We start from the raw sequence: 19415 nt of genomic DNA, 5'->3' as shown, positions 1-19415 counted from the left end.
AGAGAGAGAGAGAGAGAGAGAGAGAGAGAGAGAGGTGGACAGTGCAGAGAGAGAGACAGAGAGAGGTGGATACGGATAGTGCAGAGAGAGAGAGAGGTGGACAGTGCAGAGAGAGAGAGAGGTGGACAGTGCAGAGAGAGAGAGAGAGGTGGACACAGTGCAGAGAGAGAGAGAGAGGGAGGGAGCGAGGTGGACACAGTGCAGAGAGAGAGAGAGGGAGGGAGCGAGGTGGACACAGTGCAGAGAGAGAGAGAGAGAGAGAGAGAGAGAGAGAGGTGGACACAGTGCAGAGAGAGAGAGAGAGAGAGAGAGAGAGAGAGAGGTGGACACAGTGCAGAGAGAGAGAGAGAGAGAGAGAGAGAGAGAGGTGGACAGTGCAGAGAGAGAGAGAGGGAGAGAGAGAGAGAGAGAGAGGTGGACAGTGCAGAGAGAGAGAGAGAGAGAGAGAGAGAAAGAGAGAGGTGGACACAGTGCAGAGAGAGAGAGAGAGAGAGAGAGGTGGACACAGTGCAGGGAGAGAGAGAGAGAGAGAGAGAGAGAGAGAGAGAGAGAGAGAGGTGGACAGACAAAGGCAGAGGAGAACAAAGTAGCCTGGAGGCTTTTGTTTGTTGGCACAGTCGGCCATGTTGCTCCTCCTCTGCTCCTCTGCTCCTCTGACCTCCTCTGTCCTGCCCTCCACAGACACAGGTGTCTGTTCTACACACACACCCATAGCTTCTTATGTCAAGGTTGACCTACTCTCGTAAGGCTGGGCCAATCACATCTCTCCATACTGAATGACAATACATGATATATACAGTATCTCCACTATTGGTGCTTTCACTAAAGAGTCACAAAATGAGATTTGTGATCAATAATCATCAGTAAAGTGGATATAATGACTATTAGCGGGTAAATGCAAATAACAGAACAGCTAGAACAGTCTAATATGTGAAAATTACATCACTTTACTGTAATACAGCCTTTAAAATAAATCCAGGAAAAGACAACACTTATGCCGGACGATATCTAGTCTCTAGGGCTGTGGCGATTCACTTATCTCCCGATTCGATACTATCACGATTCTTGGGTGCCGATTCGATTTATATTGCGATTCTTAAGTATTGCGATTCTACGATTATTGCGATTCGATATTACGATTTATTGCGATTTTTGTTAATTTTTTTCTTTTCTTTTTTCAGTTTGTTTGCTTTTTACACTAGATTAGAACATGGGAAAAGTTGAATCATACACTAGAGACTGTATATTATATATCATGAGTAGGGCTGGGCGATATAGTTAAAAACAGGGGCAGACTGGGATCATAATTCAGGCCGGGCATTAGATACCAAGCAGGTCAGGCCGATATGGGCCGACACGCGTGAAATTTGGGCCGTTTGAAGCCCAATTTGGGCCGTTTGAAGCCAGATTTGGGCCGTTTGAAGTCCAATTTTACAATGAGATGCACCCACTTTAACCCTGAAGTGTAATTATTACTTCAGACTAACTAATAAAGTAATAAAACCACTAGTAAACCAGTAGGCGGCGCCTGGCCTGCTGTTCAGTGAGTGGCCTGACTGCAAGCACCAAAAAAAAAAAAAAAAATTTGTTGCGATTATCGATTCTGGAATAAAAGATCGATCCAAAAAATCGTGACATTAAAAATCGCGATACTTAGGTGAATCGATTTTTTCCCCCACCCCTACTAGTCTCATATCACGATATCGATAGAATATCGATATAATGCCCAGCCCTATCTCATTCTGTCTGTGTCTGTCTGTCAGTGTCTCTCTCCCTCCCTCCCTCTCTGTCACACACACAGACGTGTACACTCGTCTGCACACATAGGCCCAAATAAACATTTGGTAAGTTCATCTTTGCTCTTGGTCTATAATAAGTGTATTGGCAAGCAGAGTTGATATGGTCTGGAACACAGTGTGTGCATGTGTGTGTGTGTGTGTGTGTGTGGACCCCCAGGGCAGTTTGCCTACAGAAAGGTCAAGGGTGACAGAGGAGTGCCTCTGGCAGGGGGAAAGGGGACCTGTTGGTCTCGAGCCTCTCAAGTCGCTGCCTCCTGCCAGCCTGACATTTCGCTCACGCCCCCCCCCTCGCACACGCAGCACTCCCCTCGCCTCCCGAGCAGCCGCGCGCTCTGCGTCACAGCCGCACACGCAGCACTCCACCACAACACACATGAATATTCATGACAGACGTTTAGCTGACGCCGCCGACCCGAGGTCGGCAGAATAACCTTTCACTTCCTAGATGGCTAAAGCAAGCGGTTGTAAAGAGCGCGAGGGGGCGACGCCTCCTGGGAAACAGTTGGTGATAATCAAAATTTGAGCTGACTCGTATCAACTTTTTTTTGTTATCAAGTTCTTTTGGATTTCGCCCACGTTTTCTCTCCCCAATCGTACTTGGCCAATTGTCCTGCTGTCCCGCTCAATGCTGCACCCCCTCTGCTGATCTGTGGAGAGGAGGAGCACATTCTTCCTCTGATACATGTGCAGTCGCAAGACGCTTCTTTTCACCTGACACTTCATATTAATAATGAGTGTCAATAAGTGTCAATAATAATAATTAACCAACTCCCTTAGAACATTTCTAACGATCTGGGACCTGTTTCTAGCCTACCTCGATGAGTTTAGGGACGATCAGTGACTCGCCTGGCTGGTTTCTCACTGGATCCCATGTATATTATATTTCTTTTAAGCACATATGCACCTTATGTGACTGGTAGAACCACGTTGTGATATTGAATGTTGATGATGTTTGTATGTTTTTTCTTTCTTTTCTTGTCCTGCCTGAGCCTGTTTGTTTTGTTTGTGTACTGCTCTATTAAACAAATTGGAGAAAAAAAACAAAAAAACAATCCCACCCCTGAACAGACGCTCCGACCGACCAGAGGAGGCAGCAGAGCAGCGACTCAGGACACATACCCATAATCCGGCTTCCCACCCACAGACACGGCCAATATTGTGCCTGTATGGACGCCCGACCAAGCCGGAGGTAACAACGGGGCCTCGAACCTGCGACCCTCACTCTATAAACGTGACCTAACAAGGCAAAAGGCACATAAAGCTCTCAGAGTTACGATCAGGATGTGAGCTGAAACGCAGTCCCCCTGGAGGAGGACGTCCTCGAAACAAGGCAACAATGCGTGCAGTTCAAGTCAAAGTGACTTAATCGCACGTTAATGCGCCATCATTCAAACACTGGGCATTTTAATGGCGTCCGATATTCCCCCTTCTTCTTTGTGTCTGCCTCTCATCTTGCCTGTTATCGCCTGCCCATCCCTCTCTCCAGCCCTTTGTCCCCAACAAAAGCTCCAGTGAGGCAGTCTAATCAGGAACTTCCATGGATGGCTGGAGCCTACATGTCCCCTTCTATCCCTCCACATCTCTCTCTCTCTCTCTCTCTCAAATTCAAACTTTCAAACTTGGGAGAGAGTCCAGGCAAAACCTTTGCCGGTGAAAATGAAGAACCACGAGGTCGGAAACACGCGGCCCAGAAAACAAATTGATCCCGCATTCGACTTTCTAAAGGTTCATGGGTTGGCTGTGCGGACCGTCCTCGTGTAACTCGCTGGAAAAGTTTGGATTTGTTTGGATTGACTGTATTTCTCCATATCTGTGGTCCAGCAAACCTCATGGCGCCTGATTCACACTAATTAGAGGGTCCATTTGTGCACGGCTCATACTGGAAGACATGTTTCAGAGCACGAGTAATGCACAGATCTGCAGCATCGCATGCACCTAACTAACGAACTCCATGAGTAATACACAGACCTGCAGCATCTCATGCACCTAACTAACTTCATGAGTAATGCACAGACCTGCAGCATCGCATGCACCTAACTAACTAACTTCATGAGTAATGCACAGACCTGCAGCATCTCATGCACCTAACTAACTAACTTCATGAGCAATACACAGACCTGCAGCATCTCATGCACCTAACTAACTAACTTCATGAGTAATACACAGACCTGCAGCATCTCATGCACCTAACTAACTTCATGAGTAATGCACAGACCTGCAGCATCGCATGCACCTAACTAACTAACTTCATGAGTAATGCACAGACCTGCAGCATCGCATGCACCTAACTAACTAACTTCATGAGCAATACACAGACCTGCAGCATCTCATGCACCTAACTAACTAACTTCATGAGTAATACACAGACCTGCAGCATCTCATGCACCTAACTAACTAACTTCATGAGCAATACACAGACCTGCAGCATCTCATGCACCTAACTAACTAACTTCATGAGTAATACACAGACCTGCAGCATCTCATGCACCTAACTAACTAACTTCATGAGCAATACACAGACCTGCAGCATCTCATGCACCTAACTAACTAACTTCATGAGCAATACACAGACCTGCAGCATCTCATGCACCTAACTAACTAACTTCATGAGTAATACACAGACCTGCAGCATCTCATGCACCTAACTAACTTCATGAGTAATGCACAGACCTGCAGCATCTCATGCACCTAACTAACTAACTTCATGAGTAATACACAGACCTGCAGCATCTCATGCACCTAACTAACTAACTTCATGAGTAATGCACAGACCTGCAGCATCTCATGCACCTAACTAACGACCTTCATGAGTAATACACAGACCTGCAGCATCTCATGCACCTAACTAACTAACTTCATGAGTAATGCACAGACCTGCAGCATCTCATGCACCTAACTAACTAACTTCATGAGCAATACACAGACCTGCAGCATCTCATGCACCTAACTAACTAACTTCATGAGTAATACACAGACCTGCAGCATCTCATGCACCTAACTAACTTCATGAGTAATGCACAGACCTGCAGCATCGCATGCACCTAACTAACTAACTTCATGAGTAATACACAGACCTGCAGCATCTCATGCACCTAACTAACTAACTTCATGAGTAATGCACAGACCTGCAGCATCTCATGCACCTAACTAACGACCTTCATGAGTAATACACAGACCTGCAGCATCTCATGCACCTAACTAACTAACTTCATGAGTAATGCACAGACCTGCAGCATCTCATGCACCTAACTAACTAACTTCATGAGCAATACACAGACCTGCAGCATCTCATGCACCTAACTAACTAACTTCATGAGTAATACACAGACCTGCAGCATCTCATGCACCTAACTAACTAACTTCATGAGTAATACACAGACCTGCAGCATCTCATGCACCTAACTAACTAACTTCATGAGTAATGCACAGACCTGCAGCATCTCATGCACCTAACTAACGACCTTCATGAGTAATACACAGACCTGCACCATCTCATGCACCTAACTAACTAACTTCATGAGTAATGCACAGACCTGCAGCATCTCATGCACCTAACTAACTAACTTCATGAGTAATACACAGACCTGCAGCATCTCATGCACCTAACTAACTAACTTCATGAGTAATGCACAGACCTGCAGCATCTCATGCACCTAACTAACGACCTTCATGAGTAATACACAGACCTGCAGCATCTCATGCACCTAACTAACTAACTTCATGAGTAATACACAGACCTGCAGCATCTCATGCACCTAACTAACTTCATGAGTAATACACAGACCTGCAGCATCTCATGCACCTAACTAACGACCTTCATGAGTAATACACAGACCTGCAGCATCTCATGCACCTAACTAACTAACTTCATGAGTAATACACAGACCTGCAGCATCTCATGCACCTAACTAACTAACTTCATGAGTAATACACAGACCTGCACCATCTCATGCACCTAACTAACTAACTTCATGAGTAATACACAGACCTGCAGCATCTCATGCACCTAACTAACTAACTTCATGAGTAATACACAGACCTGCAGCATCTCATGCACCTAACTAACGACCTTCATGAGTAATGCACAGACCTGCAGCATCTCATGCACCTAACTAACTTCATGAGTAATACACAGACCTGCAGCATCTCATGCACCTAACTAACTAACTTCATGAGTAATACACAGACCTGCAGCATCTCATGCACCTAACTAACTTCATGAGTAATGCACAGACCTGCAGCATCTCATGCACCTACTAACTAACGACCTTCATGAGTAATGCACAGACCTGCAGCATCGCATGCACCTAACTAACTAACTTCATGAGTAATACACAGACCTGCAGCATCTCATGCACCTAACTAACTTCATGAGTAATACACAGACCTGCAGCATCTCATGCACCTAACTAACGACCTTCATGAGTAATACACAGACCTGCAGCATCTCATGCACCTAACTAACTTCATGAGTAATACACAGACCTGCAGCATCTCATGCACCTAACTAACGACCTCCATGAGTAATACACAGACCTGCAGCATCTCATGCACCTAACTAACTAACTTCATGAGTAATACACAGACCTGCAGCATCGCATGCACCTAACTAACTAACTTCATGAGTAATACACAGACCTGCAGCATCGCATGCACCTAACTAACTAACTTCATGAGTAATACACAGACCTGCAGCATCTCATGCACCTAACTAACTAGCTTCATGAGTAATACACAGACCTGCAGCATCTCATGCACCTAACTAACTTCATGAGTAATACACAGACCTGCAGCATCTCATGCACCTAACTAACTTCATGAGTAATACACAGACCTGCAGCATCTCATGCACCTAACTAACTAACTTCATGAGTAATACACAGACCTGCACCATCTCATGCACCTAACTAACTTCATGAGTAATGCACAGACCTGCAGCATCGCATGCACCTAACTAACTAACTTCATGAGTAATACACAGACCTGCAGCATCTCATGCACCTAACTAACTAACTTCATGAGTAATACACAGACCTGCACCATCTCATGCACCTAACTAACTTCATGAGTAATACACAGACCTGCAGCATCTCATGCACCTAACTAACTAACTTCATGAGTAATACACAGACCTGCAGCATCTCATGCACCTAACTAACTAAATTCATGAGTAATACACAGACCTGCAGCATCTCATGCACCTAACTAACTAACTTCATGAGTAATACACAGACCTGCAGCATCTCATGCACCTAACTAACTAACTTCATGAGTAATACACAGACCTGCAGCATCTCATGCACCTAACTAACTAACTTCATGAGTAATACACAGACCTGCACCATCTCATGCACCTAACTAACTAACTTCATGAGTAATACACAGACCTGCAGCATCTCATGCACCTAACTAACTAACTTCATGAGTAATACACAGACCTGCACCATCTCATGCACCTAACTAACTAACTTCATGAGTAATACACAGACCTGCACCATCTCATGCACCTAACTAACTAACTTCATGAGTAATACACATACCTGCACCATCTCATGCACCTAACTAACTAACTTCATGAGTAATACACAGACCTGCACCATCTCATGCACCTAACTAACTAACTTCATGAGTAATACACATACCTGCACCATCTCATGCACCTAACTAACTAACTTCATGAGTAATACACAGACCTGCACCATCTCATGCACCTAACTAACTAACTTCATGAGTAATACACAGACCTGCAGCATCTCATGCACCTAACTAACTAACTTCATGAGTAATACACAGACCTGCAGCATCTCATGCACCTAACTAACTAACTTCATGAGTAATACACAGACCTGCAGCATCGCATGCACCTAACTAACTAACTTCATGAGTAATACACAGACCTGCAGCATCTCATGCACCTAACTAACTAACTTCATGAGTAATACACAGACCTGCAGCATCGTATGCACCTAACTAACTAACTTCATGAGTAATACACAGACCTGCAGCATCGTATGCACCTAACTAACTAACTTCATGAGTAATACACAGACCTGCAGCATCTCATGCACCTAACTAACTAACTTCATGAGTAATACACAGACCTGCAGCATCGTATGCACCTAACTAACTAACTTCATGAGTAATACACAGACCTGCAGCATCGTATGCACCTAACTAACTAACTTCATGAGTAATACACAGACCTGCAGCATCTCATGCACCTAACTAACTAACTTCATGAGTAATACACAGACCTGCAGCATCTCATGCACCTAACTAACTAACTTCATGAGTAATACACAGACCTGCAGCATCTCATGCACCTAACTAACTTCATGAGTAATACACAGACCTGCAGCATCTCATGCACCTAACTAACTAACTTCATGAGTAATGCACAGACCTGCAGCATCTCATGCACCTAACTAACTAACTTCATGAGTAATACACAGACCTGCAGCATCTCATGCACCTAACTAACTAACTTCATGAGTAATACACAGACCTGCAGCATCTCATGCACCTAACTAACTTCATGAGTAATACACAGACCTGCAGCATCTCATGCACCTAACTAACTTCATGAGTAATACACAGACCTGCAGCATCGCATGCACCTAACTAACTTCATGAGTAATACACAGCCTGCAGCATTGCATGCACCTAACTAACTTCTGGACAAACTAACACAATATTTGTTTAGCTTTGTACCGGGGCATAATGGCCCCAGTAAATCCCCCCAAACCACGTCTTTGCTCCAGTTCCCCCCTCTTGTGCCTCCACAACCCTACCCTCTCTCTCTCTCTCTCTTTCTCTGTCAGGCCTTCCCTCTCTCGCCCGGGCTTTTGTCAGCCCATCATCTATTCTCTGCCCGACGCCTTTCAGACTCCAGAAACGAAAAACTTGGGGCAACGTACGGATGAGGGGGAAAAAAACGTACATTTGTTAAAAGAAAATGGCCGACGATGAACACTAAGTAACACGTTTACTTGTTGTGGTGTTTTTTGAGCGCTGGTGATCTAGTATTATTGCCGCCCTCCACCCCCCCCCCCCCAAACACCACCTCATCCCTCCTCCTTCAACACAAAGCCCCCTCACCACAACCCCTTAACTTAGCCGCTGAATTACTTAGGGACAATGGGCAAGCCAGGTCACCACGGTAACGGGCCAGGAGGGGGTTGTGGGTAGGAGCAGCTGTTACATCAGATTAATTCAGATTCTGATAATCCCTCCTTCCTCCTCACCATCACCACACACACACACACACTCACTAAACTTTTCTACCCCTCCCTCTCTCACTCCCTCCCTCTCTCCCTCCCTCCCTCTCTCTCTCTCTCATCCCTCACTCCGCAGGCTGCTGCTCCGGGCAGCTCCATACCTCCCCCAGCCTCATTACTCTTTCCCCTGCACCCCTTTTCTCTCCCTCCTTTCTCGCCCTCCGATGAGTAACTCCTTCGCTTCCAAGTTTGCCGCTCGACTCTGGGGAGTATCGCTCGAAAATGTTCAATACCAGTACCAATACCACTACCCTTAAAGTGATATCGATACCAATCGATCTTTTTTAGCTGTACTTTTTATTTTAGTTTTGCCAGATTTTTCTCCCCAATTGTACTTGGCCAATTCCCCCTGCTGTCCTGGTCGTTAGTTACTCCACCCACTCTGCCCATCTGGGGAGAGTTGTAGACTAGCACATGCTTCCACCGATACATGTGCAGTCGCCAGCTGCTTCTTTTCACCTGACAGTGAGGAGTTTCAATGGTAGGACGTAGCACGTGGAAGGATCATGTTATTCCCCCCAGTTCCCCTCCCCCCGAACAGGCGCCCCGACCGACCAGAGGAGGCACTAGTGCAGCGACCAGGACACATACCCCACCAATCGTGTCTGTAGGAATGTCTGAGCAAGCAGGAAGTACCGCTGGCAGGAATTGAACCCGGGTCTCTGTGGTGGTACCTCTACTACATTACACAGACAGCCCTTTTTTTTAGCCATACATGTTTTGGTGGCATCTCTGCACGCTGTACTTCCAACTCCGTCACATACACTGTGCTCGACTTCACCACCACAGCCTGTATGGGTTGGCCAATCACACGCCGCATTAAATTGAAGAACGCTTGCTTTGATTGGCTGTGCGCAAAACCATACAAATAGTAATTTTTTTCCTAGATCTGTGTAGAAAAAGGATGGAATGCAGGTATTGTTTGACTGGAGAACTTTTGATGCTACTTGGTACTGGGTTATTTCAGTCGATACCTTCAAGGTATTGAGTACCGATACCCAGCCCTACTCGACTCCATGTGAAGTTTCTCTCAAAGTAACAATGTGCTGTGAATCAGATTGGGCTTGGGGATGGAATACTCTTCTGATCTCTTCGAGATCAGTCTCTCACACTTTTTCATATCAAGGACCCCGAATTTCAGCCACATTAGAGCCACAGACCCCCATTTGGTGAGGTGTTGTCTCTCTGACCCTGATCTGAGAATATGTTTATTGTTAAATATGATTTTGTCCCGCAGAGTAGCGCAGGAATGAATCCGGACGTAGCACTTCTAGCTCGTACGTGTAAAAGCCAACAGCAAAGTTTGTGTTCAGCAAGAATAATTTTCACAAACGGGGACCACTTTTATGACTTTTGAAGCGTTTTCTGAAAATCCTGTTTAAAAAAACTCATTTACACTTCAAAAGTCATAAAAGCGGTCCTGGTTTGTGAAGATGATCTTACTGAACACAAACTTTGCTGTTTCATAGACTTTTGTTAACCACATTATTAAATGCATTTAACCAAAATCCCCTTGCAAAAATCCCACTGCCTTTTCCCCCTACGAACCAGGAGTGCAGGGACTTCTGGGGTAAGCCTTCAAGAACACATCATTGTTGGTAGAGAGATAACAGAGAAACTGATGAAAACACTCATTCTCCTGCATTCTCTAACTGTGTTCACGTCTTGTCAATTAAATAATGGAGAAGATGAACAGATCATCAGGATGCTGGGTGGGGACCACCTGGTGGTCCCCCCGGAGCACACGCTGAGTGTGGGATTGTTGTGTGTTAAATTGTGGATATGTCTCTGCACCGATGCCACCAAGACTATTTCTAACTGACAAAGATGGCCCCACCAACAGCAGCCTAGGTGCAGAGCTCTCGCATACTTGTTCTGTGTGTGAGTACTTTGAGCGCAATGCAAACCGGAGTCAAACTGCTTGTATGTGTACATACTTAGCCAATAAAGATGATTCTGAAAACAAAAAGTGATTCAGTCTCTGCAACGCCGCTATTTTACTCACCTTTCCAAACTGGTCAAAATACTGCTTGACGTCCTCTATGGTGGTGGTCACAGACAGGCCTCCCACAAAGATCTTCTTGGTCCGAGTTACTAACTGTGAAAAAGAGGAAACTCAAATTTTCTACTGCAGATTTTAAAAGAGGTCAACAGTGTTTTTGATGACACAACAGACCATCCTCTGTCATATTATTTCTCATTAGTTAATAAGATGGCATTTGGAAATGGCAGGCTTTTCAAGTCTCTATATTTCCCCTAAGCTCCAAAAAGGCACTGAAATGAAAGTTTACAATATTTACATTTGTACATGAATGGGTCAACAACATCTATATTTAGCTCAGTGTAACTACTTTTCTATTATTAGTAACAAGTTATATTTAGCTCAGTGTAACTACTTTTCTATTATTAGTAACAAGTTACTCAGCAACACTGCAGTAACATCATTGCTGTTCCAAGTAAACAGGTAGTGTGTCAAAGAAAACAGTACTAGCATTACAGCTTGAGTTTTTGTACTGTAACATTGCATTTACACAGCAGATTAGCCCTGCCAGTCATCAGCCTATCAGAACACTTTGAGTTTGATGAAACATAAATACTGTTGCAAATGAGCACTGTATCCGTTTTTTAGTATCGACACTTATCAATAGCTGTTGTAAATGAGTATTGTATCATTTACAAATTTTAAGTATTGATACTTATCATACATATATTATACTTTTGACAACCTCGCAATTCAGATACTTGGATTTTGGTGCCACATGTGGTTTGGATTGGAATCTATGCATCATTAGGATGCAGGTAGTCTCAACGCCAGACCCATGAGAGTTCTTACGCTGATACACTACGTCACTGCATGCTGCAGAGCTCTCTCTGGGTCTGATACACTACATCACTGCATGCTGCAGAGCTCTCTCTGGGTCTGATACACTATGTCACTGCATGCTGCAGAGCTCTCTCTGGGTCTGATACACTACATCACTGCATGCTGCAGAGCTCTCTCTGGGTCTGATACACTATGTCACTGCATGCTGCAGAGCTCTCTCTGGGTCTGATACACTATGTCACTGCATGCTGCAGAGCTCTCTCTGGGTCTGATACACTACGTTACTGCATGCTGCAGAGCTCTCTCTGGGTCTGATACACTATGTTACTGCATGCTGCAGAGCTCTCTCTGGGTCTGATACACTATGTCACTGCATGCTGCAGAGCTCTCTCTGGGTCTGATACACTACGTTACTGCATGCTGCAGAGCTCTCTCTGGGTCTGATACACTACATCACTGCATGCTGCAGAGCTCTCTCTGGGTCTGATACACTATGTCACTGCATGCTGCAGAGCTCTCTCTGGGTCTGATACACTATGTCACTGCATGCTGCAGAGCTCTCTCTGGGTCTGATACACTACGTCACTGCATGCTGCAGAGCTCTCTCTGGGTCTGATACACTACATCACTGCATGCTGCAGAGCTCTCTCTGGGTCTGATACACTACGTTACTGCATGCTGCAGAGCTCCCTCTGGGTCTGATACACTACGTCACTGCATGCTGCAGAGCTCTCTCTGGGTCTGGGACACTTTCCCTCAGCCAGCTGGGGTCGGAAGTGAACCGTTCACTTGGCCAGTGATTGGTTAGTGGTGGATTCAGCCTTCCCCAATCAGGAACGACTGGCATGGGAGGCGCAGCCCGTTTTTCGAACCGCTCTCTCATTGGTGCTACGACCTGTCACTCATTCACTGTCACCCCCCTAGACACACCCTCAAACCGCAGTAGTGGCTGTGAAGTAGCACAGACTCACTACAGTATGTAGCGCAGCGATTCCACGTAATATTTGAGTCTGGGTCGAGACTAAGACGCATCGTTAAGATGTGTGTATAAAGCTGTGAAGGTTTGCGTGAACACATGGTCACACAGCAGTTGAGTGATGTCAGGATCAGTCACGTTCATCAGATTAGCAGGCATTAGCCCAGATAGAGTGTGTGAAACAACCAGCCTGCTCCAAACAATGAACAGAGGTAAGACTCACCTTGGGCTGAGCTCTGCGAGGGAACGCAACTTTTGGGTCAATCTACAGGAAAGAATACAGAGAGAGAGAGACTTCTGGTTAGGAGCACATCATGACAATCTACAGGAGAGAGTACAGAGAGAGAAACGTCCGGTTAGGAGCACATCATGATAATCTACAGGAGAGAGTACAGAGAGAGACATCCGGTTAGGAGCACGTCATGATAATCTACAGGAGAGAGTACAGAGAGAGACGTCCGGTTAAGAGCACATCATGATAATCTACAGGAGAGAGTACAGAGAGAGACATCCGGTTAGGAGCACGTCATGATAATCTACAGGAGAGAGTACAGAGAGAGACGTCTGGTTAGGAGCACATCATGATAATCTACAGGAAAGAGTACAGAGAGAGACTTCTGGTTAGGAGCACGTCATGATAATCTACAGGAGAGAGTACAGAGAGAGACATCCGGTTAGGAGCACGTCATGATAATCTACAGGAAAGAGTACAGAGAGAGACTTCTGGTTAGGAGCACGTCATGATAATCTACAGGAGAGAGTACAGAGAGAGACTTCTGGTTAGGAGCACGTCATGATAATCTACAGGAGAGAGTACAGAGAGAGACATCCGGTTAGGAGCACGTCATGATAATCTACAGGAGAGAGTACAGAGAGAGACGTCTGGTTAGGAGCACATCATGATAATCTACAGGAGAGAGTACAGAGAGAGAGACGTCTGGTTAGGAGCACGTCATGATAATCTACAGGAGAGAGTACACAGAGAGAGACGTCCGGTTAGGAGCACGTCATGATAATCTACAGGAGAGAGTACAGAGAGAGAGACGTCTGGTTAGGAGCACATCATGATAATCTACAGGAGAGAGTACAGAGAGAGACGTCTGGTTAGGAGCACGTCATGATAATCTACAGGAGAGAGTACAGAGAGAGACGTCTGGTTAGGAGCACGTCATGATAATCTACAGGAGAGAGTACACAGAGAGAGACGTCTGGTTAGGAGCACGTCATGATAATCTACAGGAGAGAGTACAGAGAGAGAGAGACGTCCGGTTAGGAGCACGTCATGATAATCTACAGGAGAGAGTACAGAGAGAGAGACGTCTGGTTAGGAGCACGTCATGATAATCTACAGGAGAGAGTACAGAGAGAGAGACGTCTGGTTAGGAGCACGTCATGATAATCTACAGGAGAGAGTACAGAGAGAGACGTCCGGTTAGGAGCACGTCATGATAATCTACAGGAGAGAGTACAGAGAGAGACGTCTGGTTAGGAGCACGTCATGATAATCTACAGGAGAGAGTACAGAGAGAGAGACGTCCGGTTAGGAGCACGTCATGATAATCTACAGGAGAGAGTACAGAGAGAGAGAGACGTCTGGTTAGGAGCACGTCATGATAATCTACAGGAGAGAGTACAGAGAGAGACATCCGGTTAGGAGCACATCATGATAATCTACAGGAGAGAGTACAGAGAGAGAGACGTCTGGTTAGGAGCACATCATGATAATCTACAGGAGAGAGTACAGAGAGAGACGTCTGGTTAGGAGCACGTCATGATAATCTACAGGAGAGAGTACAGAGAGAGAGACGTCTGGTTAGGAGCACGTCATGATAATCTACAGGAGAGAGTACAGAGAGAGACGTCTGGTTAGGAGCACATCATGATAATCTACAGGAGAGAGTACAGAGAGAGAGACGTCTGGTTAGGAGCACATCATGATAATCTACAGGAGAGAGTACAGAGAGAGAGACGTCTGGTTAGGAGCACGTCATGATAATCTACAGGAGAGAGTACAGAGAGAGAGACGTCTGGTTAGGAGCACATCATGATAATCTACAGGAGAGAGTACAGAGAGAGAGACGTCTGGTTAGGAGCACGTCATGATAATCTACAGGAGAGAGTACAGAGAGAGAGACGTCTGGTTAGGAGCACGTCATGATAATCTACAGGAGAGAGTACAGAGAGAGACGTCTGGTTAGGAGCACATCATGATAATCTACAGGAGAGAGAGACGTCCGGTTAGGAGCACGTCATAATACAGACAAACCAGCAACCTCTCCTGTTTCCTTGGTGTACTCTGAAATTAGGGGTGTCACAAAATATTGGAATATCGTGATACTTCCTCTTGCGATACGTCATCGATACACTGGTGACAAATAATATTTGCCAAATATTTTTATTTTTATTAAAACATGCAGGCACTAAAATGCGTCCAGGTTTACGTGTGTGTGTGTGCGCGTGCGTGTGTTAGGGCTGGGTTAAAAAATCGGTATATCGATATTCATTTGAAGGAACTGATATCGATTCATAAATCCCAATATCAATATTTTAATATAATGTCTTTTCCCGTGGATGCTTGACGCTTTAACCCCATTAGAGTCACCTGGTTTGGTTCTTAGCGCAACGAGATCTTGTAAACGTCTGCAAACATTAATATTTTTAATAACGCACCAGGTTAGAGGGTTCCTTGCACAATTTACAGCATTAGTTCTTTGAGAATCTCTTTCATAAAAAGTGGTATTGTAACTGAAATATCGATATCGAATCGGAAATCGTTTCGAATCAGGGCCTTGTGTATCGGAATCGAATGGGGAAATGAGTGGCGATACCCAGTCCTAGTGTGTAGGTGTTAAAGAGGCACTTTGTTGTACATAGTTTAATCTCAGTTGTCAAATTCTGCGAAACTGACACCACAATGCAGTGAATACATACATGATTTTGTTAGAGCAGGTCACAAATGTAAAAATTAATATCTTCAAAGTGACAGTAGCTATCAACAACCTGCATGTGTTTGTTTGCATATATGTAAGCATGTGTTTGTATTAAAGCTTATGTATTGTGTGTGAGTGGGCAGTAAGTTGTGCGCAGGCCAGGGGGGAATGTCTGGGAATGTCCAGCGATCGCCTGCCCCTCGTCACTAACATGTGACATGTGATCTCCTGGAATCTCACACAGGCACTGCAATCACCAACGCATCTCACCTCCGCAAGAAAACACAGAGACAAGTGTGGCGGACACGCCGGGCAGAGACAGCACAGAGAGAGAGACAGAGAGAGAGAGAGAGAGAGAGAGAGAGAGAGAGACCTTGACTGAAGAGGGAGAGTGGACAGGACAGAGGAGAGAGAGAGAGGGAGAGAGAGAGAGAGACCTTGACTGAAGAGGGAGAGTGGACAGGACAGAGGAGAGAGAGAGAGGGAGAGCTGTCAATCACACACACTGACAGCAGATCCACCTCATTTTGTTTGTGTTTGTTCGTTTGTTTGTTTGTGCTTGTTTGTAGGTGAGGATGACAGAGACCATGACACTGGACAGCTTTAGGTGACAGGTGATTTTCCTCCATCTGGATCATCCTCTTCTTCACTTTCACGGCTCGTTTTTAGCAGTCTAACTAACATGATAATGATCACTACAACCAGTGTTGGGCAGTAACTTAGTTACTGTAATTTCATTACTTTCCCCCAGTAACGTTGAGGAGTATAAAGCATTACAATTTCCAAAACAGTAGTTATATTACAGTTACTAATCTAAGTATAACTTCAAGTTACTGCATTACTTTCTCCAGCACTGGCACAGCTCTAAAACACGAGTGTGGAGAGATAGGTCTGGCTATGTGAGACTACTGCGTTGCCAGAACATGATTAGTTGTTGTTTGTCCTCGTCAGACAAATAAATAAAAAGTCTGCAGTTTGGCTCATTGTTGACTCGTTAATGAGGTTAATTAAGGTTAATTAATTGTTCCAATAAAGTGGATTCAGTTCTAAAAGGAGATGGCTAATAAACACGTGTGTCACTTTTTCGGAAGGGGGGTAGCGAAAGTAATAAGTAATATACTAATAATAACCAAGTAATAAGTAAAGCAATGTTATGACTTTTTGAAGGAGTAATAAGTAACTTATTACACTTCCTGAGAGTAACTTGCCCAACACTGACTACAACTACAAAAAAAGAACAATGCAATTTGTTACACAACCCAATGCATTCTACATGTGCTACAAGTCACCGAGGTTCAGATTGGATAGAGAAGCAGACCATGCCATGAAGATGCAATCACAGGCAGGCTGCAGAACAGAAGAACCATCTCAGCCTCTATATTAGTCTATACTGGTCTAATAGAGCTAGAGAACAACTAGACTACGACACTGCACACTGTACTGCTGTTAACGCTACGAGACGGAAGGTACAGCCAGACAGCACAGCGCTAAGATTAGTCCATAACCATGAGAGGGTAGAGTTGAACTACAGTAAAGAGAGCTACAGCCTCTATGGTAAAACGCATGCGTTTACCAGAGTAGGGTACAGTGTTGTTTCTACTCCAGTAAGAGTCGACATCATCACCGCACGCAGGTGAGAAGACTAGGCTAGACTGGAGGATCAGATGCAGAGTCTACTGTTTAGTTTCTATGGTGGCTAGACTACTCTGATAGTCACCTCCGGTCACCAACCCTCCTGATGTCCAACACTCCTGTGCACATTCAAAAACAAACAAACAAACAAACAAACAGACAGACAAAATCAACACACAGCAGCACACAACCATGGGGAGGAAAGTGTGGGTATTAAACAGATAAAGTAGCTCCCTATTATCGAAATCTTGTTTGTTTCTTGGGTGAGAATGAAATGTTGAGCATCCAAAATCTGAGAACACACTGGAGATGCATTTCAACAGAATATACTGTAAGTGAAATAGAGTAAAATATTGCAAATGCTCCCACATTGTATTCAACATCAATTAGTAGAGCTGCAAATAATGATTTCATTATCGATTCATCCGTCGATTATTTTCTCGGCAAATCGATGATAAAATGTCACAAAATGGTGAAAAATGTCGATCACTTTTCCCCCAAAGCCCAAGATGACATCTTCAACTGTCTTCTTTTGTCCTGACCAACATTCCACAACAACCCGAAGATAATCAGTTTACTGTGATAGAAGACTAAAGAAACCTATGTAAGAAGCTTAAGAAGTTGGAACCAGAGAATTTTAGCATTTCTTTTCTCTTAAAAATTAGTCTATTATTAATCGATTAACCGATTATTTAAAAAGAAAAGTTGTAATTTTCTGTCGATGGACTAATTGATTAATTGACTAAATCGTTGCAGCTCTATCAATTAGCAGGCGGATAGCTAATCTAGTTATTAAGTCTAAGTTATTTTGAGATGTCAGAGGCGAGTGTGTTTTAACGAGAGGCCCACGCTCCCTGCGCTCCTCAGAGCGAGGTAACCGAGAAGCTGAACATAATCCCAAGAGAGCTTTATCAAATCAGGACAATCCCCTTTGACCAACCGCATCCAGCTATGCAACAGTTGGCCGAGCGCGCTGCCTGTCACAGCCTCACCCGGGAAGGCCCTCCTCCCAACCACGCCCACCGGGGGCAGCGCTCAACATATCTGTGACTCAGAGGAACAGCCCAAGCTTGTTGACTCCAATCCATGCTATGCTAATCACAGATGGGGTTAGCTTAGCCAGCCTGCCTGCCATCCCTCCTCCTCTACCCCCCAGTACCTCGGGGCAGGAGAGGGTTAACGACAGAGCCGGTTGTCACTATTATAGCCCTCCAAACGACCGTTGTTTTTGAGGCGGTTAAAGCAGGAAGTAAAGCAGGTGTAACCAATACCATTAACAACGGTTCCATTCCATTTCGGTGTTTCCGGTGCCAGGGCCCCTCATTAATGTTATTGGGTTACACACCTGCTTTACTCCCTGCTTTACCAACCTCAAAACGGTTGCTGTGAAAAGGGCCTATTGTGTGACTTGGTTGTAAAAACACCTCAGAGTCTTTCTATTTGAATGGAAAGTCTGTTCTGTGATCCTGCGGCTCCACACTCACTTTACAGATAGCAGGAAACTGGGAAGGCAAACCCAGAGGGGCAACTAGTCTCCTCGCTCCACTCCCTCAAGAAGGCAAACCCAGAGGGGCAACTAGTCGCCTCGCTCGCCTCCCTCAAGAGGCTGCATCGCTCCTAAAACACAACCCACAGTAATAAGTTGCTGTGCGGCACCCAGCCTGTCCAGCCTGTCCTGTCCGCTGTGCAAAGCTCTGTTCATTCCAGTGTCGGGGCGCTTCAGTCGCTCACAGCATGGCACATTCTTTCTGTTGCCACTGGAGAACTTTTCTCTCCCCTCTCTCACAGGATAACCTGTGTGTGTGTGTGGGTGTGTGTGTGTGTGTGTGTGTGTCTGTGTGTGTGTGTGTGTGTGTGTGTGTGTGTGTGTGTGTGTGTGAGAGAGAGAGAGGGGGGGGGGCACTCTCTAAAAGGCTTACTCTACTCACCATCCAACCCCTGTGGCCGATCACTGAGCCCTCTCCACACCAAGCGCGC

General features: G+C 45.1%; 1 protein-coding gene across 4 annotated transcripts in view; it reads right to left on the bottom strand.

Moving 5' to 3' along the window:
- Window positions 1-19415, bottom strand: part of msi1b (musashi RNA binding protein 1b) — a gene marked incomplete at both ends in the record, with an annotated part of 38033 nt that overhangs the window by 12312 nt on the left and 6306 nt on the right. For all 4 annotated transcript variants that reach the window (XM_083643942.1, XM_083643940.1, XM_083643943.1 and 1 more), the window contains 2 exons: window positions 11082-11174; window positions 13100-13141. In XM_083643942.1, coding sequence (XP_083500068.1) covers window positions 11082-11174; window positions 13100-13141 — 135 coding nt within the window. The remainder of the gene's footprint in view (window positions 1-11081; window positions 11175-13099; window positions 13142-19415) is intronic.

Source organism: Poromitra crassiceps (genome assembly GCF_964638095.1).
Source record: "Poromitra crassiceps genome assembly, chromosome: 10".
NCBI classification, from domain to species: Eukaryota; Metazoa; Chordata; class Actinopteri; order Beryciformes; family Melamphaidae; genus Poromitra; species Poromitra crassiceps.
Note: the sequence above shows the minus strand (reverse complement) of the source record. Positions and strands in the feature narration are given on the sequence as shown.